General features: G+C 38.1%; 1 protein-coding gene across 3 annotated transcripts in view; it reads right to left on the bottom strand.

Annotated features, from left to right (window-relative positions):
• Positions 1 to 502: 502 nt before the first annotated feature.
• The window catches only part of LOC122047369 (PH, RCC1 and FYVE domains-containing protein 1-like), a 44,077-nt gene continuing 19,589 nt past the window's right edge, over positions 503 to 24,990 (bottom strand). For 2 of the 3 annotated variants that reach the window (XM_042608595.1, XM_042608598.1), the window contains 8 exons: positions 20,532 to 20,618; positions 19,987 to 20,076; positions 19,808 to 19,894; positions 19,596 to 19,715; positions 10,101 to 12,182; positions 9,880 to 10,026; positions 1,207 to 1,835; positions 503 to 1,036 (listed from right to left, as the gene is read on the bottom strand). In XM_042608595.1, coding sequence (XP_042464529.1) covers positions 919 to 1,036; positions 1,207 to 1,835; positions 9,880 to 10,026; positions 10,101 to 12,182; positions 19,596 to 19,715; positions 19,808 to 19,894; positions 19,987 to 20,076; positions 20,532 to 20,618 — 3,360 coding nt within the window. In that variant the 3' untranslated portion in view covers positions 503 to 918. The remainder of the gene's footprint in view (positions 1,037 to 1,206; positions 1,836 to 9,879; positions 10,027 to 10,100; positions 12,183 to 19,595; positions 19,716 to 19,807; positions 19,895 to 19,986; positions 20,077 to 20,531; positions 20,619 to 24,990) is intronic. The other variant, XM_042608596.1, reaches the window with a different exon arrangement.

The raw sequence follows: 24,990 nt of genomic DNA, 5'->3' as shown, positions 1-24,990 counted from the left end.
CTAGCATTGTGAAGGACAGTTTTAGCACCTCTAAAACTTCACCATTGTGAAGAAAAGCACTCCTTTAAGTCTCCTCTCCTCACCTATGCAAGTCAAGCATCTCAACAGGGCTACAATCACCTCGAGCAAGCCCCTTGTCAGCACAACCTCAGGCCTTCCACCTCAAATGAATCATGCCCACACCAGCCGACTTTCACACTTGCCCACAGGCAATCTGCACATAAATGCATTCATTTTGAATGAGCTCGACAACCTCGTTAAGCACCTCCAATAAATGTTGCAGACTCCAACACTGAACTGCATAACTTCCCATTTAACCTAGTGAAACTCAACTTATACTCATCCAACTATTATCATCCAAGCCAAACTAAAATCGGGCTACTTTTTAATCTGTCAACTGACGTAATCTGTAACGAGTGATTTGAGCAAAATGGAGATCAAAATCATGACATGCAGCCTATACAAAAGAAACATTGACGAGTTGGCAACTAGCTCGTAAACATACTGTAGAACGACATTGCACATATAATGTAGAAACCACAAGAGTATCATTGAAAAAAAAAAAAAAAAAAGAATAGTTGATTTTCTACAAGCGATGGAAACCCCCCACCCCACCCCCCTTCCCAAAATCAGCCATTCACCTTCAGAGTGAGACACTGTTAGAGGCACTTGTTGGGCGTTTGCTGACCTCGTCATGTCTAATTGTTTATTTACAAGCTGATCTGGGCTTTTGGAAAGAAAATGAAAAAACACGATACAAAAACATAATTTTTTACAAAAAAAGTTTACGGGGTAAGAGGTTGGATGCTTGAACACCGCAGTAATTAAAAAAGTGATAATCTCAGCATCATGCTTCACTGTCACTTGTTTTCTCACTCATAAGATGGGAAGTGAGTGTTGATGATCTCTGAGTTCAAATTAAGTTAAAATGGTTGATGAAGCCCTGTCTGGTATCCGGAGATTATATCTCTCATATACCCTTTCACGGTTTTCGGCCCACCAAGTTTCTGCTTGTTGCTCTCCGAACTTTCTTCGACTGCAAAATAAAATCATTCCATGGTTACAATGCAGGTTTGAGGAACATTGCTTGAATCTTTCTTTTCTTTTCCTTTTGGGAAAACTCAAAAAGATTGAACTTCTAAGAAGCAAAATAATAATAAGGCAGCAAAATGAGTTTAAGTGCTTTAGTGCCAGCAACCACACTACCTGAAGCGCACCCTCTTTAGGTCTCTAGTTCCATCTCGAAGTGTAACCAGTGTAATATAAACACCAGGTTCAAACTGTTCAATCCATTCTGCTTCGACGTCAACACTTGCTGTGCTGGAACTTCTGAATGCTGCAGGAGCATCATTCCCTCGAGGAGTCACCGTTTCTCTAAATGCTGGAGCAGCATCGTTACCTCGAGGAGTTGCTGTTTCCCTAAACGCTGAAGCAGTATCATTACTTCGAGGAGCTGGATTTTGCCTGTTCTCAGTATTCTCAGATCTCACAATAGGTGCTCGAAGTTCTCCTTGACCACTGCGCTGTGGATTCATTTTTTTATCCATCATACTTTTGGAGTTTAGGAACTTTGGAGTTGGAGGTGAGCTTAAGTCATTTGGTGGATAAAATACCCTACTTGTGGAATTACCTATTGCAGTTACATTTACCTGTCCTGGAAAAACACTTTTGGATGCAACCACACTAGGGCCATTACTAACGTCATTTGTATTCAGTTCTTCAGCAGAAGTTGCATGCTGAATATACAATGACTCGTCACTTTTTGACAGATCCAATGATTTCATTGTCATACTGTCATGGATCCCATGAGGAAGTCTTTCAGCCATTTCTTTCAGCTACAAAAAGGAAATAAAGAGCAATAAATCAAATTACCAGCAGTAAAATATAGTATAACCATATGAAAATTCAGTTATGGCTCATGAAGAGAATAGTCTCTAGCAGAAATGAAAAGATTGGTGAACCTTTACCAAGGTTCCCAAATCCAGACAGCAATCACCATACAACATTAGAACACCAATAGTAGATCTGAGAACAAAGTTATTAACTTAGCAAATTGAAGAAGATTAATGGAAGGAAAATGAAGGCATGTCACTATTCTAGCATGGAAGAGCCCTGATGCAAGTTATATAACTGCCAGACCAACTGCAAGGCACAACCATCATCAAACTATATCTGATTTCTAATTTTTCCTTCTCTTTACATGAAAAAAATGTCAAAAATTGGCATGCCAGACAGTTAATATACTGCAAACTTGGGAGATGATCTCTGCAATGCATGTATGATATAAGATTACTGTTTAAATTATTGTAGATCATTTGTCTAATAACCCATGTTGAGAAAAATGGATTTCTCCTCTCTTTTTCTTTGATAATTCAAGTGTCCGAGCTTTGCCCGACTAATCCTAGAGGTAGACGGTCTTCCCTCCTAGTTCGCCTATAAGATAAATCTAGAACACAGCTTATGCACACTCACAAGTCAAGATATTCGTCCCATTTGAGATTCAAACCCTAGTCCTCTTATTGCTCCTCTGAGTATTTTACCACTGCACCACACCAGTGGAGCCAAAAAAAAATATATTTCTCCTTTGTTCTCAAGTGATCAACTTGAATAATAAATTTAAATATGTATATTTTATGTGAATGATAAAGATCTACCATAGTGGTAGTTGAAACTTGAAATCTTTTGAATAGACTTACAATTTATGCTGTTAGGGTCATTTCTGTCATTTAAGGTATCTCCATACTCTTGAATAATACAGTGTTTTTGAATAAATTGTCATTGCATGCATTTGATATGTCAAGCATATTACACGTCTAATAATGGAACTAGAAACGAAGCATAAAGAATAAAGAATAAGGTTTCTTTGATATTAGATCAGTTTGATTCGTGCAAAGAATTAAAATTTCAACAAGTTCTACTTGTTCTGGAAACCAAATATATTGGTCCAATCAACCCCTAGTCAAGGTTGGCCATGGTCCAAGATTTTGAAATTTGATCAATATATTTGAATAATGCAGCTCATGATTGGAGATAAGGTGTCAAGTATGATAACTGATAGCAGAAGAAGCCCAAATGGGTCAAGGTCGACTATGACAAAAGTTTCAGAAGCCAGCAGATTTTTATTACAACTTCAAAGATTAATATGCTTTTAATTGGAATGAATTACAAGGCAATCCATATATCATTGAAAAACCACGGATGTCTAGCTTTCAACCAAAAAACGGTGCTAAAAAATAATATTCCTAAAGGAAGTTATGATCATTTTAATTGAAGACTACCAGGCTGGACATGCAACTTGAGACTTGGAAAGGTTCAACCAACTTTTGGTATTATTGGTGATTATTGAAAGCTTACAAGTATTTAATACCGTTGCATTAGCTCCTCCAATGGTAAACTCACTTGTGATTCTCAAGGCCTTAGGAAACATCAAAAACTCATTTAATGTTTTTGACTCATTTTGGAGTTGTTCCCAGTCTTTGCCTATAAAGTATCATCATTTGTATTGTTGGAGGAGCATCTTTTTTAGATTAAAAAAGCATATTGTGAGCTCTTAAACTTGTTAGAAGATTTATCTTCTTGTTATTTCTCTAAACTCTTTTGTGGATTTCCAAAGTGGTGAGCATTGAGAGTGCCTTGTATTACCTCCTATTTCTCTTACACTTTCTGGTGTCAACTTGGTATTAGAGTTTTGGTTCACAATGGTTGGTCGTAGAAGACAGGCCAAATGGTGAGTCAAAGAGACCTTTGTGATATCAAGTTGGATGATTTAAGGAGACAAGTGTAGCAACTCGAGCAAAGTCTTGCTCGTGGTGAACCTTTAGAACATGATGTTGAGGGTCATGTTTTGGAGGTTGATTATGCAAATCATGAAATGGGTATTAATCCATTTCATGGTAATGGAAATGATCATTGATAATGCGTCTCAAGGTCGAAGATATTGAAGGACCAATGTTCCTAAGAAATCTTTTGATTTTAAAGTTGGCATCCCAGATTTTGATGGAAGAAATGAAATGATCCAAATGAATTCATAGATTGGCTCAACTCCGTTGAACGAGTCTTAATTAAAAGAAATTTCAGAAGATCGTAAAGTGAAGTTAGTTGCTATCAAGTTGAAGAAATATGCATCTATTTGATGGGAGCACCTAAAGAAGCAACAAGTTCATGACGGCAAGCAAAAGATTAAGACGTGGGACAAAATTAAAAAGGAATTGTGTAGGAAATTGTCGGGTAATAATCATCAAGATATTTTTCTCAAATATCATAATCCCAAGCAAAACAAATCTTTCAATAGAAGAGTACATTGCTGAATTTGAGAATCTCAAGATGAGATGTGAAATTTTGGAGCCTGGGAGCAAACTATTGCTCATTTTCTCAAAGGACTTCGATATGAGATTGGAAATGTTATCCAACTGCAATCATACTGGACTTATATGACGTATGTAAGTTGGCTCTCAAGGTGGAAAAACAACAAAAAGATTCAAATCAATTTGGTGGTCGTTTCTCTTCAAGTGGTGGTGCTTCTAACTGAGGGAGTGCATCTACTTCAAAGAACACAACATCAAGAGGCAAATCAAAAGGCTATTGCAAGCCAAATGGTCCTAACAATCAAAAAATATGTTTCAAATGCAAAGGTTTTGAACACTTTGCTATAGAATGTCCAAATCGCAGAATTATTACTCTTGTTGAGGAAAAAGACGAGGAGGAACCTTATAAGGCAGCACCTATCTACAATGAATCCGATAAGGAGAGATTACTTATGAAGATCATGGAGAATCTTTGGTGGTGTAGTGTAGCCTCAATGCTACTTATGTTGAAAATCAGTCATGGCTTCGCAACAATATATGCCACACTAGGTGCACTTCTCATGGTAGGTTTGCAATATCATCATTGATGGAGGAAGTTGCGAGAATGTGGTGGCTACTATGATGGTGAAGTTGAAAACTAAAAACTGAAGATCATCCTCAACCTTACAAGCTATCATGGCTTCGTAAAGGTAATGAGTTAAAGGTAACTAACGAATGTCTAGTTCAATTTTCTATTAGCAATAGGTATAAAGATGAAGTTTGGTGCGAAGTTATTCCTATGGATGCTTGTCGTTTGCTTCTTGGGAGACCTTGACAATTTGATAGGAAAATTAATCATGACGGCTTCAAGAATACTTATACTTTTATAAAAGATGGTAAGAAGATTATTTTGGGGCCAGCTATGATGGAAAATGTCCCTAACCCCTCAAAAGGGGATGGAAATACTTTATTCTCCAAGTCTCAAGTGGAAAAGGCAATTTGCAAATCTGTTGAAGCATTTGTGTTGGAAGTTTTGGAAGAAAATGAAGGTCATGTTGTCCCTTCACAAGTTCAACCTCTTCTCCAAGAATTTCAAGATGTGGTACTTGAAGAAATTCCCCAGAGATTCCTTCCAATGCAAAATATTCAACATTGCATTGATTTAGTCCCCAACACTTAAATTCCAAACAAGGCAGCCTATAGAATGAGTCCTTAGGCGCATGAAGAGTTACAGAGACAAGTTGAGGACCATTTGGCTAAAGATCTTGTCCAAGAAAGTAAGAGTCCTTGTTGTCCCGACCCTTCTTCTAGCAAAGAATGATGATTCGAGGGCAAATTTTTTTTCAACCGAGGGAGAATACGGAAAAGTTCCAGAAGCCACTAGATTTTTATTACAACTTCAAAGATTAATATGCTTTTATTGAGAATGAATTACAAGGCTAACCATATACCATTGGAAAGCCATGAATGTCTAGTTTTCAACAAAAAAAAAATGGTGCTCAAAAATAATATTCCTACATGGAATTATGATCATTTTGACTGAAGACTACCAACTTGAGATTTGGAAAGGTTCAACCAACTTTTGGTATTCTTGGTGATTATTGAAATCTTATAACTATTTAATATTGTTGCATTAGCTTTTCCATTGGTAAACCCACTTTTGATTCTCAAGGCCTTAGGAAACATCAAAATTCATTTAATATTTTTGACTCATCTTGGAGGGTTGTTCCAAGTCTCGCTTATAAAGGGCCATTGTTTGTATTGTTGGAGGAACACCTTTTTGAGATTAAAAAAATATATTGTGAGCTCTCTTAAACTTGTTTGAAGATTTATTTTCTTATTATTTCTCTAAACTCTTTGGTAGATTTCCTAGAGAGGCGAGATTGAGAGTGTCTTGGATTACCTTCTATTTTTCTTACACTTTCCGATGTAAAACTAGACATTTGGTGTTGATAGAAATCAAAAGTTCAATAAGGAGTTAGTAAGGTAGAAAGTCCAGGTGGGTCAATGTTAACTGAACACTTAGTTGGTGAGGTAGGCACCAAGAAGTCCAAGTGAGGTAGGCACTAAGAAGTCCAATTAATGTAGTAGACAATTCTAACAAGTCGTGGAATATTGGATGTTAGACACGTGGGCATAGTTGTCAAATGTGTGAGGCACAAAAAAACGCTTAAGGATCTTGGGGTTTAAAGCACAAAGCAAGTGTATGCTTTACGAAAAAAAACGTAATAAATAAAAGGACTATTATATCTATTAAAAGTCTTTTAAAATGTCTTTGAAAATTCAAATGACCATAAACAAAATATTCTTTGATAAAACTATAGATTATTCAAAAAACTAAAAATAAATCAAAAGTCTTTGAAAATGTGATAGATGAAATATCAAATATCAAAAATATCTTCTTCATCTTCATTATCCAAATCTACGTCATCAGCTCAATTGCTTAATTTGTATCCATCGGTATCTTCTTCTTTAGTTTCATCATCAAGGTTAATCTCTTCTTCATCTACAAGACTAGTTTGCGTTGCTTTCTTTTTACTGAAGCAAATGACGATGCTCCTTTTGAAGAAGACACATTTGAAGATCGAAAGTCATACATTCACCAACCCCAGATGTTTATGTTACTTCACTCCAACGCAAATCTTCACCTTCATAGACAATCATTATCATTGTTTTCATCACTGTCATCTAATTTTTCCAACAACCATTCATTACTATCATCTATCTCTGATAAAATAATAGGATCAATCTTATTTCACATGTCATATCTTTTGCCTCAAAGCTTTGTTGTACTTGTTATGTACCAAATCATTCAATCATTGTTGAGACAACTTATTTCTTTTCTTAGAATGTATCTATCAAAAAAATTAAATAGTAAAAGGTCAAGTCCATAGTATAAATTTTAATATGTATTAAAAACTCCAACTTAATGTTCAAAAACACTCCAATTACGTTCACAACATGAAGAAGAGCATGTGAGGTTGAAAATCTTCATTGCAAATGTTTTAAATTCATGTGTTGATGCACCAAAAGAAGCCCACTAACTAAATGTAGCTTGTGTCAATAAATTCTGCCAACTAAATGTAGCTTGTGTCAATAAATTCCACCATTTGTCATTTTTCCACAAAAATACAATTGATAATATTTGGATTTTGAACATGTTGCATAATTCTATACGATATCCTTTCAAGTTATGGAATTGTTGTATTTGACATGGTTAAAACTTAAGACCACTAAAATCAATAATAATCAATCAATCAATAAAAAAATACAAAATAGTAAAAAAATAAATATATACTATAAATCTGATTTATATGAATTAATAAAATTTATTAGAATATTTTAATTTTAAACATATTTTATTGAGATAATTTAATTAGAATTTATGAAAGTCTATTCGAACTATCCTCATTTATGTTGGGAGTTAATTGAATTAATGAAATATGTTGCCTAAGTTTTTTTCGATCGTCACGATGCTACAATAACTGCTGGCATTGCAACACCTCCGATACGTCAAAAGGGTCGCGGGAAGCATTAGGCGGCGCCGGAGGTATCCTACGACGCCTTTGGGATGCCTAAAAAATGCAAAAGAATAAAAAAATTAACAAAAAAGAAGATTCTTACCAGGTAGACGCATTCGGCAGTGAGAGGCGGACCAATCATTGCAATCGACGTAATGATCAGAAGGATTAGGGCTTTAAACTAAAATAAAAAAAGAAAAGTTTCTGCGCTTCGCACAAAAGAAAATGCTTGTGCTTTTGCACGAAGCACAATTAAGCGCGCACTTCAGAGACCTCGTGCGCTCCCGAGGTCTCTGAAGCGCAAAGCTTGCACCTTGCTACACTTTGCTCACTTTTAACAACTATGAACATGAGATGAAGTCCTGATAAATCATGAGGAACTAGATATAAAGCAGTTGTCGTGGATGATGGAGGATTGGATGCTTGGCAAGGAAGAAAGTCTAGGCAGGTTAAAGTCCTAGAGGAGTGAACTCTAGGTAGTCCGCTAGCCAGGTGTGAAAGTCCTACAATGAGGTTGTGCAAGAGGAAGTCCTCGTGATGAGAATGGGCAAGTGGAAGTTCTGGAGTTGACATTGAGAAAGTGGAAGTGTTCGTGATAAGGCTAGGCAAGGGAAAGTCCCAGAGTGTATAACTCTAGGCAATGGAAATCCCAGCAAGCCCAGGTTTGACCTATGGTTGGGCAAAAGGAAGTCCTAGCAGCTAGATGGCAATGTGTGGTATTAAAGTTGAGGAGTTTCTAGGCACAGGAAGTCCTGGTAGGTATGTAGGTAGGTAAGTAGGTTGAGGTCAATTCGATATTGAACAAGGTTCAAGTTTTGGTAAGTCAACGTCGACATGTATTAGACAAAGGAGGAAGTCCTAGAAATGTGGGATCTCTTGGCACAACACAAATCCAGCCTTGGGAAGGCTGGAACCACAGTGACAATCGACGAATGGAAATGGTTTAATTGACGACTAATGAACCAAACAACGGAATAGCATGTCCATCTCCAAGTGAAACAAGCCACATGTCATAGAGGAATGACTAATAATCAGCAAGGAGTCGACTGATCAACAACAAGCAGTCAACTAATCACTCATGAATAGAAGACTTATAAAAGCTAATGTCATGGAGATCTCAAGAAAAGCACTTGTGAACGGTTTCAAGAAGAGCATTGCTGCATTCCAAGGCCTTCACGAGTAACATACAACAATCTAGATAAACCAAAAAGCAACCAAGCAATTTTTCCTTGTGTACCTTTTGTCATTCTTTGCATCTATTGTGTTATTCGCATATACTTTTGGTATTTGGTTATACTTTAGTATTTCCTTTGTGTTTATTGTAAACAACTGGAACTGTAAGACTTTTCTCCGCCTTCAGAAGGTGTCCAAGGAGGAGGAAGTTTAGCAGTGTTACCGTGAGTTATCCACTGATGAATCATAAGTCATAGAGTAGGAACCAACGCTTCCCAACCGCATAAATAGGGTTTGCTTTCTCTCTACCTGTATATTTTTTTATTTTTCTACATTTCCACTGCGTACCAACAGTTTTATATAAGAACAAAAATCGAACAAACATCAAAAATTAAATGCACCTATTCACACCCCCCTCTAGCTGCAATATACAATCCTACAAAACTAACAAATGTGAGTCGGAGATGTAATCTGGATTTTATAGCTTTAAGATCCTAACCAAATTGGCCTAGACGCAACAAATCTCAACCAATTGGCTTAATGGTGTTTGCAGTCTATTTTCAAGTATACGGCAAGTGTCTGTCCTTCGTTGGTGGAGCATGCCTAACAGTTTTAATGGTTCTTCAAACCATACATTCCCACTCTTGAAAACAGTTGCACGGTGCCCACATATGGGGACTGAATGCAGAAAAATCCAAATTCACATAATTGGTACATGAATGATAAGAACTGCTCTTTTTGCATCCAACCCTGATGCAAGATATTATAAGAATGTTATAACACATTAAGCTGTTGAACCATTTAAAATGATTTTATTGTTCAATTTATGTATATCCCAGATCATTGATATATTAAATGTGAAGATACACAATATTTGACTGTAAGCTGCAATCCAAAACTACCTGTGCTGTTAGTGATTTTATTACTTCTTTTGCAGCTTTCGATTTTGCAGATTCCTCAGCAACAAGTGCCATTGCATCTTTCAATTTCTTTTCAGCCTTCTGCAACTCAAAGTCTTGGCGTTCACCACGTTGTCGTAGACTTTCAACCTAGTTATCATGCATCAAATCAATAAGCAATTAGTAGGTCAATGATGCTTTAAACAACCAGAGGGGAAATATACCTCAGCACGTGATTTAAGAAGTTCATGATTCAGAAGATCATTTGTTTTCTTCAAGCTATCAGAAACAGTTTTGGAAAAAGAAAGACCAGAAGTTGTAGGAGTAGGTGTTGTTGAACGTGGAGGAGTAGGTTTTCTTGAAAAAGGTGAAACTGCTCTGGAGAGATTAGCAGATTTTGCTACTGATGTTTGAACTGGTTTAGAGACTGTTTGAAGTATATCAATTCCAACAGGGAAAGCAATAGTCTTCAGAGGTGATACTGAAGAAATTTTAGGAGTCTGAACAATAGAGAAAGCGTTAAAAGTCATCCCAATTTTGGCTGTCTTAGTGTCCATGTTCTTAATCAAGTCCAAATTGTTGGAAAGAGACCCCTTGGATAAGGTTTCTGCTTTATCATACTTGTCCTTGCCATCAGTTGGAAGCCAGACTTTAGTAGTTTTTTTGTTATTAACTCCGCCCATCTCCAATCCACTAGTCAATTTCACATAACATGAATCACATACACGATAGGGTTTTCCAGGATTAGGAGATAATGCTGCTCTTAAGGCCTTCTTTGAGCTGCATTGATGGCAGTGGACAAGCCCACAGTTGTAACAATTGTGTTTTTTTCTAGTGAAACCAAAAGGCTGTCTACATGCAGAACACAGGGATTGCTCTGCTCCAGAAACCCACTTATGCTGACATATGACAGTTGTGAAGTTTGATCCACAGGAGACATGTTTGACTAGTCTATCTTTAAGAGCTTCAACAAGTGTAGGTAATTTACGGTCTTCAAAGTCACCATGGCCTAATCTTCCATTAGCTCCCTTCCCCCATGTGTAAACTTCTCCTTTGGATGTCAAAACTGCAACATGATATGAACCACAAGCAACCTCTGCAACAGGTTCAACTGCTAGTTTGTCTTCAACCAAGCACGGATACTTTCCATCAGACCTGGGATTACCAAGCTGACCATAAACAGTACTTCCCATAGTAAAGAGCTGTCCTGAAGTGGTCAAACCAATTGTAAGACTATGGCCACAACCCAGTCTGTGAAAATTGTAATCTATCAGTGAAGGCACACAGGTTGGCTTAAGTCTTGCTACCTTATCACCATGGCCAAGGCGGTACTTGTCCCCATCACCCCAAGTGAACAATTTCCCTGATGATGCACTAGACTGTGTCACCATAACCTCCACAATGGCAGCAGTGTGCCAAACACCACATGAAACATCAATTGTCTTCAACCCAACCAATGATTCAACCTCCCTTGGGAATAAAAGTGTTTGACGATCTCCATGGCCTAACACACCAAATGTTCCATCACCAAATGTAAACAACTGCCCAGTTGTAGTTATTATAGCTGTATGCCAAACACCACAAGAAACATGAGAAACATGAAGGCCCTCTAAAGGAAAAGAAACTCTCTTTGGTACCCAGTGACACACATTTGTCCCATGACCAAGAAGTCCTGCATTATGTGTTCCATCTCCCCATGTATAAAGTTCACCTGCTGCAGTAATAGCACAAGTATGGAACTCCCCACATGCAACATAATCAACATTAAATGTTGAAAGAGATTCCAATAACCGAGGGTGAATAATATCAGTTCCAACTCCATGACCTAATCGTCCACCAGATTCCTCGCCCCATGTAAATAGTTCACCCTGTCTGGTAACAAGTGCCACATGCCTGACACCACAGGCTACATGATGAGCATCCAAAACAACATTAGACTCTATAGGCTTAGGCAGGAGGATGTCAGTTCTAGCACCGGAAGGATTGCTACTTTTATCAGCACTGATTCTTGTGGAACTATCGCATATGACTTCACCCCAAACATAAACATCTCCAGCTGCATCAAAGTCATCCTGTGCAGAACCATGACTAGATGTGCTAGGAACACTTGAAACGCTGATCCTAAAACCATCTGATGGGACTCCTTTGGCATGCATATTTGTCACATCTGATGTTTCTGAAGGTGCAGAGTAGTCACAAGAAAGATTATTTTGTATGTTACTCGAAGTTAGTCTGCCCTCTGAAGAATTGTAAGTGGAGCTAACTGACTGATCACTTATACTGTTAGATGCAGATTCTCTACCATCCTGGAATCATTTGTATGTAAGAATATATGAGAAAAATGGCACATCTAGCAATGCATGTTTAAGGATAGAAACAAATAGACAAATACATAAACAGAATGTTGAATATAATGATAGACTAAGACATCAAAGGAGAAAACAAATTTTGGAAATTTCTATCGCCTCAATTGATGAGTGTCAATGGTCGTTGTGTATGAGCGTAAGATCATCCTTCAAAATGTAGACAAGTTGACGTAACATAAGATAGATCTATGTGCGTCAATTGATGAGTCTCATAGGGCGTTGTGTATGAGCCAATACCCATTGTGAATATCTCTCCCTCTACCCTATCCAATTCTATAATTTTAAATGGGTACCTGTGCTTGATTAAATGGTCAGGCACTTAAAGGTGTCTAAAGGTAATCAAAACTTGACCTAATATAAACATGAAATAAAAAAGAAGAAAATTTGAAAGGTTAGGACTTTGAAGTATGTATAATATGTTTGTTGTAAGAGGTTAATGATGATAGAATATTGAGCGAATGAGTAAAGAGTCTTATATAACTCCAAGAAGGAAAATTGCCATAAGGATTCATTGAACATTTGTCATAGTTTAATGTTGGTTGTCAACCTAACGCAACTCTCCTCCTTTATCCGGGTTTGGGACCGGCCATAAGAATAAATGAGAATATTTACTTGAGCAAAGACACTGAAAGAATAACTAATATTTTTGAATCTTACAAACATGGGAGAGTTCCATACTCTCTATTGGTGCTGGAAGCACTAACTAATCAAACCTGTGTTTTGATATTGATAAAGGTTCAAAGTTAAAGGTTTTTGTAATCTAACAAGCTTAACTAAGTGGGTAGAAAAGTTCTAGTTGAAGCTAGGCAAAGAAGTCCAAGTCAAGCAAATTGGACAAAGAAGTCTGAGTCGGGTGGACTGAAGTCTTAGCAGATAGAGGACATCGGACAGAAGCCCTCGAGTCAAGGACACCGGGTATAAGTCTAGGTGGGTCAAGCATTGGACGTCTAGCGGGAAGTCCCGAAGGTCAAGATCGGATGCTAAGCAAAAGTCCAAACGGGTCAGGAGGACCGGATGTTTGACAGCAGGTAAACTCTCATGAGAGGAGTAGGTGAGAACGCGTTCCCCGTTGAAGGAATAGTAGGCATCCGTTCGACATAAGATTTCAGCAAAATCCAAAAGTCAAGACCGAATAGTCGGAGACTGTGTAAAATATTTTTATATTTATATTATATCTATTATGCTAACTCTGTGATGCAGAAAACAAAGTTGGAGTTAAGGCATTCCAAGCGCCCGGAAAGGATCCAGGCGCCCAGAGGTCCGAGCAACCAGAAAGGATCCAGGTGCCCGAAATAACCTGAATCCAATCATGCAAGAAGCAAAGTTGGCACACCCTAGTTGGGTGGGTGGCACACATCAGACTCTAAGCGCCTGGAAGGGATCCCGGGAAGGGATAGAGGCAACTTGAATAAAGGTTCACTGAGATGCAACCACGTCAACGATCCAAGAGCCCAGAAGGAATCCAAGCGCCCGGAAGTGGATAATCGCCCATTGAGTCAAATCGATTCAGGTCGACCCCAAGCACCCTGAAGGGATCAAAACGCCTGGAAAGGGCTATAAAAGGAGGGTTCGACCAGCACCTCAAACACAACTTTTCTTACGACTTTCATACTCGCGTGCTACTTTGAAACTCATTCTACGATGCTAAAGTGCTGCTCCAACAACCGACACTCAAGTTACTACCTCCTTCATGTTGTCGATATCTTTTATTTACATGCACTTTGTATTTGATTTATTTGTATTCTCTTCGTGCTATTAGTGAATTGCTCAACGAACACACTCAAAAAGTGCGGGCCTTGGACTAGCAGTCGTCGGTTGTAAACTAAGTAAAAACAAAGCTTGTTAGCATTGTGTTTATTTCCTTTAGTTAATTATATCTTAGGTGTATTTGAATTCTTACAATAGACACTTCGACCTCGCATTGGCAAGAGCTTCATGCACCAGAATACCCTTTATATCTTATGTGAATTTGAAGAAATCTATGTGTCAACCGTTGTAATAGATTTTAATATATATGTATTTGGAGTCAATCCACCATTTATCAAGGTACTAAAATGAGTTAAAGGGTTACAAAACAGAAGAATTATTAACACTATATATGTGATGTTTATACAGCAATAATAGCAAACAATTCTTCTCCTACATTATCTTCCAAGAAGACATGAGATTATTTAAATAAATCCAAGGAGATATTTAAATCCGCTCTTCTAGCATCTACATTAGTTATTGTCAGTAAAAAAGGGGCAGCCCGGGGAAGGATCCATTATACACAGTTTTACCCTACTTTTTGCAAGAGGTTATTTCCGAACATTAGTTATTGTCAGTATTATTTTAAATACCCATATTGGTTGTGGCGAATCCTTTTGCATACAAGCCAAGGCGTAGCATGGGCCTGATATTCAACACCCTAGCAGACCTTCACTGGCATCTGCCAGTGGTAATTTTTACATCAACTCAGAAGAAATTTCCAATGAATTTCCTCTTCTTATTTGGAACAGAACTCGACATGGCACCAACATGATCTCCTTCTGGACAAGAACTGATACCCTAACATGGAATGAGACTTTAAGCCATGATCCTCACCCATGGTATTTGATCCTTGTTTAGTGTCTCTAACAACTAGTCTCTCTATCTTTCCTCAATCCCCTAGTCCTCTTGAACCACAGCAAATGCATCCTCCTTTCCCCCATAAAACTGATCTTATTGAACCAATTCTTCAATCTGACCCTTGTTCTTCTTGCTATCATGGTGTAAAACCACTCCCAATCACCCTTTTGCTCCTCTCACTAAATAATTCTCCATGGAATTGGATCTAGTTCACATCTTTGAAAATAATTCTACCAAACAAAACTCCTCTTCGAATAAGTTCCAAAATGCAATCTTCCTCTTCTCCTATCCTATCACCCTTACTAAAACCAACATCACAATTAGCCCTCTATTTCACTTGATCATCCTCATATCCCAATGTCATTATTTTCATACCCTCCCTTCTTTCCTTGATCAATCCTCTCTTCCAACATTGCAATTGCCGTCACCATCACTTCTTCTGTTGTCCACCTTCTCACCCTTCTAATACTCCGATATCAATAAAGTGACAAATTTATTGTTCTAACTCCCCATACCTTCCAGAGCACCATTTGCCTTCAAACTTTTATTTTCCACCACTTATTTAGTTGCCCCGTCCTTCTACCTGGATGTATTCTCTCTTAACACGTGGCCATCAACATCCTTCCTCCCCACATTCCTCTACCACTCCACTAGCAATTCCAGGTGAACTTCCTTTCTCCCCCCTCTTCTCCTTTAGAGATGTACTATCTACCCTCACATTTGCATGATCTCTTCCTCCCATCTTCCATGCATGTTTCTTCTACTCATTAAAGTCCAATCTTCTATTTAATGAGCTTCATCACTTCCCACACATGCATCTTGTCTAGGAAGGTTAAACCAAGCTCATGCTTGAGAAGAAAGATGGTTTTACAAAATCTTATTTTCTAATTCTAGCTCAAGGACAAATACACTTTTAATAATGATAGACTTATCTGAAAGGTATGATCCACAATCAAGTTCATAGGAGTTAGACCAAGGATTAGAAGAGACTTATCCTAAAGGTAATGGTCCACGCCCAAGTTTATAGAAGGAAGAGGTACAATCTCTCTCTACATGTGTGTGATTTTTTTCCAATTAATAATAAAAATTATGGTTAATCTCAAAATAATTACTTCTACATTATCTTCTTCTAGGAAGATCATGGTCCTCTTCTAGATTATGACCTTGTATTGTCCTTTATTCATGTTATTCTCACGCATGGTATTGAATCCTAAGTAACCCTAACAAAATGAGATTAGAGTTTCAATATTTATCTAATAAAAGAGAATGTAGAGAGAAAGGGTAATTTTTCACATATTACTCTCGCATATGTCAGTACATTGACGGGAACTTCGTGCACCTGGCTACCCCCTTGTATACATCAAGAGAAAGAAAGCAAAACTTTGATATCGACTTCAAGAGGAGAAAGTTGTTGGCAATGAGAAAGAGAATAATGATTTCTTATTTTTAGCTAGCAATATGTGATAAAGGTGGATAAGGTAAAAGTTGATGTTGAGATAAGGACAATAGAAACACTTAGCTTTGTAACATTTTTTTAGTTGCACTTTTTCTTACTTGATGCTGCTATTGTTAAAATTGTTTCTTTTTCTTCAAAGGTTGATTTTCTAGATTAGAGCTCCATTTCTTTATTTACAGTTGTATTTCTTTAGACATTGCATCCTTTTATCCATGCTACCCTTTTAAAGAAATCTCCTACCAATGTCTTTCTTCTTTTTTGCTTTTGCTGCTCAAACATGCCCAGATCCTTGTCATGGGCTTGGACTTAACCATTTGGTTTGGGCTCAAGCTAGAGGTTTGCTTCCATAAAGCCCGCACATGCTCCAGCATTGCATGAACTATGTGCATAGTTTACAGGGTTAGGCATGACACGGGAAGCAATGGCGAACAGAGAAGAAAATCAAGAGGTTTGGCTTATAGATAGGATAATGATCCAGACATAAGGATACTATCTCCATAGAAAGGAACTCAAGGGAAGCTATGGTTGGGGTAGGATCTGTTGTAATTGGTCAATGTAGTTGCACTGCCTAAGCAGTAACTGACTCATTGAGGTGTCAGCTACAAAGGCTGTAGCAACTTTTGCCAATGGACTGGGTGAAGTAGGAGGGCGCAATGTAACAAGGGGCGATATTGAAGGATGCACAACAAGGTGGCACAAGAGGTGAATCTATTGATGATTAAGGATCTTTCCAATGCCAAGATGAATCAAGTAGCAATGGAGCTCTACACATGGAAGGAGACAAGGGTTGATGATACGTTTACTTGCATACGTAGACAAAGTAGGCACATTGGAGAAATAAGGAGGATATCTCTGGTGGTCTGATGAGCATATTTCATATAGGATTTTTATCGTAAATTAACGCATATCTTGTCCCATTTTATATGCATATATTCCATGTTTTCATCTTTGTATGCTTCATTTTGTTACTTTTAGTTCGGATAACTATTCTTGGCTTGTTTTCATTGATAGGACATGAATCTGGAGCTAAAATAAAGCATTGAACGTGGAGCTGGAGCAAGGAGCATGCTCCCGCAATGTCTCATGACACGAGCGTACTCCTACGGCCAAGAAATATGAATAATGTGGCGGAAAAAAACTCAACACAGGCTAGCCAGGCCTCATCATCGAGCCTCATCATCAAGCCAACATACAAAGCGTTTGGGAAGAAAAGGGGGATTCAAAGGACTATCAAAATGAAGTTTTAATCAAGGAACATGTTCCGGCCTTCGTATGGAAGAAATCGGGTGCAAAATGGTACTAAAAAGCCTCCCAACAGATCCCACCACAGGGGTCATGCTGCTGGGCATGACCCGTGTCCAAAATAGCCAATTTCAAGAGCCAAACATGGGTGGCTGTCTCGGTGGGCACAGGTCGTGTAGGATTCTGACGACACTGCAGATCAAAAGTAAAACGGTCATAACTTTCGACTTGGTTAGACGCATGGGTCGAATCACATATCAAAATGTAGATAATTTCAAGATCTACAACTTTGATTCAGGGTCCAACCCGAGAAAACCAAATCTAATGGTCGAAAAAGCCATTTTGTCGGAGCCCTGTTTATCTGGCAAATCTGCCCTGTCCGACCCAAACTACAAACCAAACTTCGAAGGGCCATAACTTTTGGCTCGGTTGGAGCCAGTGGTCGAACCACCTATCAAAATGTAGATACTTTCAAGCTCTACAAGTTTTCTTCAAGGACCAACCCAAGAAAACTAGATCTAAGGGTGAAAAACTGGTTTTGGCCGAACTCGACAAATGAGGACGGATCTGGAATGTATGAGGGAGGTATCAAAAGGTCAAGGAACCCCTTGCTTGACTCATCTTAGACCAGGGGACTTCGTCCCCCTCCTTGGGAGAGGGTTTTCCCCTCTTGGGGAAACCCTAGAGCCACCATTCAAGAAGTCATCGATACGATCCATCCACCACCAAAGCGAGGAATTCATTCGAAAACACCGGGAACTTCTCCCTAAGCATTTCTTTATCTCTATTCTTTGTTTTGGACTGTATGAATGCTTTTCTTAATGCCTTTGGTTTGTAATTCTCTTATTATGGAGTAGTTCTCTTGATTCTAGGATATAGGGAGTAGCCCTTTTGATATTGAACATCTTTTCGCTTAATTTATATGTTTGACATGTTTCTTGTTTGATAAAATATGTGTTTATGGTCTAGGCCTACTATATACACACGATCTTAATGCCAAAAGTACGAGATTCGTATCCCATGAGAATTTGGGGATAAACTCAAAGGAGAACCCAATCCTCCGACCCGTATAACCCGAGACGTGAAGAGTTGCCGACAAAAGTAAAACGGTATACCAGGAGGAGCAATATGTTGGCATAAATCTTAATGGATCAATTTCAATTCGTCGCCACACATCAGGAGAGTGCAACTCGGTGGTTGTGGGATCTTGTGATAGGATCGCTTTAGGAAAGCAATCCCTCAGCCCTGCCGCTATGAAAGTAGATGACAAATTGGAATTGATATGCTGGTGTAGTTTCAAAAGTTCGCATCAGATTACATAGTATAGTCCGCCTATATAAATACCCATTGAGAATAGGAAACCAAATATACATTAGGTGTTACAATCATTGTGGTGAAATCAAAATCCTAGAATTGCCTTCACCTACTGTCTTCTCTCTATGATCTCACTCCTTCTACTTGGATCACTCTACCTTCTTTTTATGATCTCTCTGCCTTCTTATTGAGATCTCTCTGTCTTCTCATTAATCTCTCTGCCTTATCCCTTTGATCACTCGACCTTCTTTCTGATTTCTCTCTGTATATTTGATCCACCTTTCTTGTGACTTCAACCACCCGTGATTCTCTAGATAATCTATTTTGTCATTCCGACTAGTAGTTGATTTACAGTCCTCGTGGGATCGATATCTTTTATTACTTGACGACATACAATTTGCGGTTTAATCACATCATGGTCTCAATATAAAATAAAGTTAAAGAAAGGATGAGACGTAAAGAGCAAGAAGTGAGGGAGGTTGCAACAGCAACGCTACACCAAACTCGTGGTCTCCCTTTCAAAGGGATTCAAGATGAAAATTTCGTAGTCCGTTGGTATGTTATAACACCATGTTGAAATTAATAGAGCAAGTTTCACTTGAACAAAGAACAATTACATCCACCATAGATAGGATATTTCAATTAACTAACTACTAGCATAATATGCCATGATGGAATTAAACTATATATTCCATCTAGAATAGAACAAAAGTGATTTCTTTAGTCACACTTACTTCAGAACAAAATCCTCCATTGTTCCATCCGTCTATTTTGGAACGACCATATTGTCCTATGGAAATTAATGCCTTGAGACCTGAAAACCAGACTTCCGCTTCAACTTTATCCTTGCATATCTATTGCAAATACGGACAACCATAGTCAGGAGAACTAGGAACATAGTATAAATGATAATATATGTGCCAAAAAAAAGACTAGGAATTCTTACAAGATCTAGAGATCTCTTGCCGTCCTTGTAGATAAGCGAAAAGGATAAGTAGTCTTTATCAGGGCGTAGATGTCTTTGAAAAACAGGCTGAAGACAAGCATTCATGTTGAATATAAGAATCATATAAACTTCAAAAAAAAGAAATATGAAAAGTAAAATGAATCATGGTGTGATCTCACAGTTCTTTGTCCAGGTACAATTCTTGAAACGGAAGCTAGCTTCAAATATTTTTCTCCACTACTTGATAACCAAATCAAAGCTGATTCATCCTGTAAAAGTGTTCATTAAAAAATTAAAGATTCTTCACTTTTCATTTCTTCAGTAATGAAATTCTCTGTTATTCAGTCATCATGGATCATTAAATTTCCAAGGCAGAGTTTAAGCATGTATTTCAATTAACAAGTTCTTTGGTCCGAAAGAAAATGTACCATTATGGCATGAGAACGTAAACTTTACTAGAGTGGCCATTCAAGTTACTTACTGGAAATAGTTAACTATTTAACATAAATGCATGATGTAAGTGGTCAATTAATTATTGATACCAAAGGTACTTAGATCCACAATCAAGATATAATGGAGGTATTTACTAGCCTGCTATAGAGAATCAGTACTTTTCTTCGGCTAGTTTCTCTCACAAATCAAATAGGTGAAACTGATATGTTGTGGATACAAATATAAAATCCTGGATAAACTTGAAGAGAAGACAAGTTAGTAGTCAACTTACACTTGATAATCTAAATGGGTAGAACTTTGGCTTCCCTTTCCGGCCATATTTAAGCAACTGAGCACCTTTTTTCAATGCAATCAGTGACTAGAGAAAAAAAAAAGGTTAGGATTAGGCATTAAATAAGCTGAAAAATCAAGTTGGTGAAACTACTATTAAAACAACATATAGGGTGCAGAAATTTAGAAGAGAAATGCTTCATTTGAAAGAACAGTACAAAGGGCAATTTATTAATCACATCTTTCCTAGTTGTCACATTCGAACAAGTTCCACTAATTATAGGCAAGAACTTTGTTTTCTCTACACATATGGTTCTCTAATAAAATAGCTTGAACTTGTGATAATCCAATTAGTAACTCGTAAACTAACTTGTGACAACGCGCCTTGAATTCTTAATGCATCTTCAATATTATATCCTCATCATTGACTCAATATTACATCTTCAATCACCCACAAATTTTGATCAATACATAGTTTAATCATGAATATTTTAATATGTTATACTCTTGTAATTATGAAAACAGTTGGTCTTTTTCACTTGAAAGTCCAATATTATTCTCAAATGTCTCTACGTATAGTATCCTAGAAAATCGGCATAGTAATAGACAAGGTTTAAACTCTTGTATCATGTTAGAGTCTAGTTCTCCAATCAGAATGGTACAATTTCAGTGTGATGTCGTGTCGAGACTTAGCATGCTCACAAACGTGTCAAGATGAATTCTTTAATGTTTTAATTACATAATGTGCATCCATAACTTTACTTTCAAATACAAGTCTATAGCAATTAAAAAGAAGTCATTTGAATTAAAATTTCAAAGCATACAATTATTTCAACTATTAATTACGCCAGGCTAATAATTGAGTGTCATCATCATACAATATTCATTGGCACAACTGACACAAATAGTGATTGACTGGAATGGTACATTTTGACCACGCAACCTAGAATGCCATGATTTTTCAAGCCATGACAAAGCGCAAAATTACTACATTACTCTATACCTTGTTTAATGGACTTTTCATTGATTGTCATCTCTCTCGCGAATTCTTTCCTGTGGTTAACAAGTCACATGATAATGAAGCTGAATGCTTCTTAAAACTGAACTTGAAATATAGCAAATTAGATGACACCAGAGTCCATACATGTCAATGGTGTACCTAAACAATGCTATGTTTTACAAAAGAAAACCTAGATGTCATGATCTTGTCATGACATCTTTTCAAAAAATTTAGCAAGAGATGTAATTAAGGCTCTATACAACAATTCCCACCAAACCAAATTGCTATGATACGTGAGATTTAAAAAAAAAAGTATGAAGATAATACAAGAAAGGCTTGATTAATATATGCCTATGGGCAGATGTGCAGAATAGGCTCATATGAAATTGATTTGGTATAAACAAACAGTCTTAGGTTTAAAATAAAATTTTATTTATTTTCCAAATCCATAAAATATTGTTTTATGTTAATTGTGGCATTAACTAGTTGTAGTCAACTTGGTTTATTTTGTCATGGTTGGGTTATTGTAAAAGCCCATATTGTTTCAGTTATTGCTTTTGAATATTTCTTTCCTCTTCCAAGAGTTGGCCTTGGCATGATGAGATTGTCAACTAAGACACAAATTTATCTCACATATGCAAGTATCATAAGATTGTCAACTAGCATACATGGATTTTGCTCATGTTGCATCCAACAATGTTAGAGGTATCCTCGTTGCCCTAGATCCATCGTAGTATTTAGGTACTCAAACCTAAAAATGTAGGTCTAATTGTAGCTATAAAATTTCTATGTATATAATTGTAAAGTTACAATAAATCTAATATATGTACATAGTAGAGAAGACTACCTATTTATTAACCTAATAATTCCTTTATTAAGATCATAGGGAGCTGATACTTATTCCTCCACTTCCTTTCGTCATCATCTTGTTTTGACATGTAGGTCAACATTGGTATCTCTCAGCCACCTGCCTAGATTCTTCTCATCCTTCTACAACTAAGCATTGAGGCCTCTCTATCAACTACTTAAGTTCCATGTTCATCCACCCAATCACTTATCCATGTGTTCTTCTATAAGCGAGAGAAGCCCCTAGGGCCTAGCGCAGATGGTAGGCGGCATCTCTGGCGTAATGGGTTGATTCTCAGGAACTGATATCCTGGGGTTTACCCCACCATGCGCCTAACGGCTATGTACCTGCATTTACCTCCCTCTATATCTGTGAGGTCGGCACTAGGGGGGTCATTAAAGTAGCAGATCTACTTTTTTTTCTATAAGCGAGAGAAACTCACGCTACCTATCTCAAGGTTGCAAATATCCTTGAGAAATGCTTATAAGAGAAGATGGATGCACAACTCACACTTTTATGACATTCAATTTATCCTCTCATAAGCATCTTTCAATGCTCTTTTTCATGCTATGAGATATGGACACAAGCATGTGATTTATATACTAACGACATTTCTCAAAAGAGGTGATTGGAAGTATTTTCTAGCTACTTCAGTCAAAAAGGCTATGTTGACAATGTCTTCTCATATCGGTCAGTATGAAGCATTTATTTTTTTGTTAATTTCATAGAACTACTTCCAATATCTGCCTTATATTAGCCTGATGCTTGAACTGTGCAAGATCACCTTCTTACTGATGTTCCTCCGCATCTTGAACCTGAACAAACTCAAGATATGAATATGTAGGAACACTTATTTTTCCCCATTAACGGATACTTATATGTGGATGTTGCATACCTCTACTGCATCATATAAGCCTGGGTTAGATCATCCAGTTCATTTACAGTTCATGGTTTAGCCTCGGCCGCCCATATATGCAATTTTATGTATTGAATTTTTTTTCCCTCTTCATCAATCTCCCATGCATGTAAACTCATTGTTTGCCACCTATTCTCCTCTTTTCCTGAAATCCTTACGTGTCTTCTCTCCCACCGCCTCACGCTCGACTCTCCTCTCTATTTATGCCATGTTTACTCCAAAATGCATGCGGATTAGAAACGGATAGATTAGACGAATGGCGAGATACTTTCCTAAATTTACATGGGAAAAAACAATCGAGGGACAGATTTCAAATCCGTTGACTATTTTTTCCCCTTTTTTCGTCCCCTCAAAATCAAACGGAAGCAAGAGGCACGACCTCCACTTCTCCTTCCCCCTCACTCCACCTCCACAACCCCAACGTCAACACCAATCATTCCCTGCCAAAGAACGACATTGTCACCACTACCGCCGGTGACTAGCAGAGGCGGAGGATCCAACGCCGCCAGCAACCGCCGCAAGCAGTGCTTCTCCTACCCCCTCGCCCTCACTCCACCTCCACAACCCCAATCTTAACACCAATCGCTCCTTGTCCAAGAACGATGTCATCGACATTGCCACCAGCAGCCAGAGGGAGCGGAGGATCCAATGCCGCTAGCAACCACCGCAATTAGTGCAGCATCTCTGTGCTCAGCAGCAGCGACGCCATCACCAAAGTCACGCTCCGCCAACCCACAACGTCGTCTGGCACGGCTGTCATCGTGCTCCACGGCCGGTTAGATATCATCTCCCTCTCCGACTCCTTCCTTCCAGTGGTCTCCCCTCCAGAAGGATTCCTTTCCCTCCCATCCTTTGTTGTTTCCTTCTTTTATATGCTTTCCTTCGCTTTTCTCTTCCTTTCTAGTGAGGATAGTTTTCCACGAGTGATTCCTTTCCCTTCTCCATCCGCGCTTTGGAGTAAACAAAGCATTAGTCTCTTCTTCCCTTCACAACCGCAGCAGCCACAACAATCCTCTCCCTCTTCTTCTCCATCAACGAGCAGCAGCTTCTTTGCAGCCTTTTTTTCCTTTTATTCTTCTCCAACATCCAACAGCAATAGCCCTAGCTGCTGCTCTTTTTTTCTAGCCAACAGCCACCCTTGCTATCCCTGATTCTTGGCAGCATCGCCGGAGCTCGCCAGAGATAGCCGAGGCCGCCAGCAAAGAGGGGGAAAGCAGCCCTAGATGCTACTCTCTCCAGCAACAAGAGCAGCACTTTGCTGCCCTCTTTTCTGGGCATCGGCAGTCTTCTTCTCTTCCCCGTGGAAACAACACCATATAATTGCTTGACCTTATATGCTACTTGATATTCTAGATTTTGATACTTGTAGCTTCATATTATATAACTTAGACCTTAATGAATTGATATGATTCATATTAAAAGTTGACTTGGGTTGATCGTTTAGACTGACCGAGAAGATATGAATTTAAAATTTAACAATTGTGATAAATGGAGAAAATGAAATACTAAAAGTGAGCACTCTTGGCCTACCAGAGTACCTGACTGCACATATGAGTTGTGGTGGCATGAGTTGCTCATGGTCAGTATTTATTTGTGCAATGACGTTTTATTATCGTAGTCCACAGATGCGAGATTTTAGCGCATACATCAGATGACGTATGACATTACTCCAGGGATTCCCTTTTTAATTAATTTAT

Source organism: Zingiber officinale, chromosome 2B (assembly GCF_018446385.1).
Source record: "Zingiber officinale cultivar Zhangliang chromosome 2B, Zo_v1.1, whole genome shotgun sequence".
Taxonomy (NCBI): Eukaryota; Viridiplantae; Streptophyta; class Magnoliopsida; order Zingiberales; family Zingiberaceae; genus Zingiber; species Zingiber officinale.
Note: the sequence above shows the minus strand (reverse complement) of the source record. Positions and strands in the feature narration are given on the sequence as shown.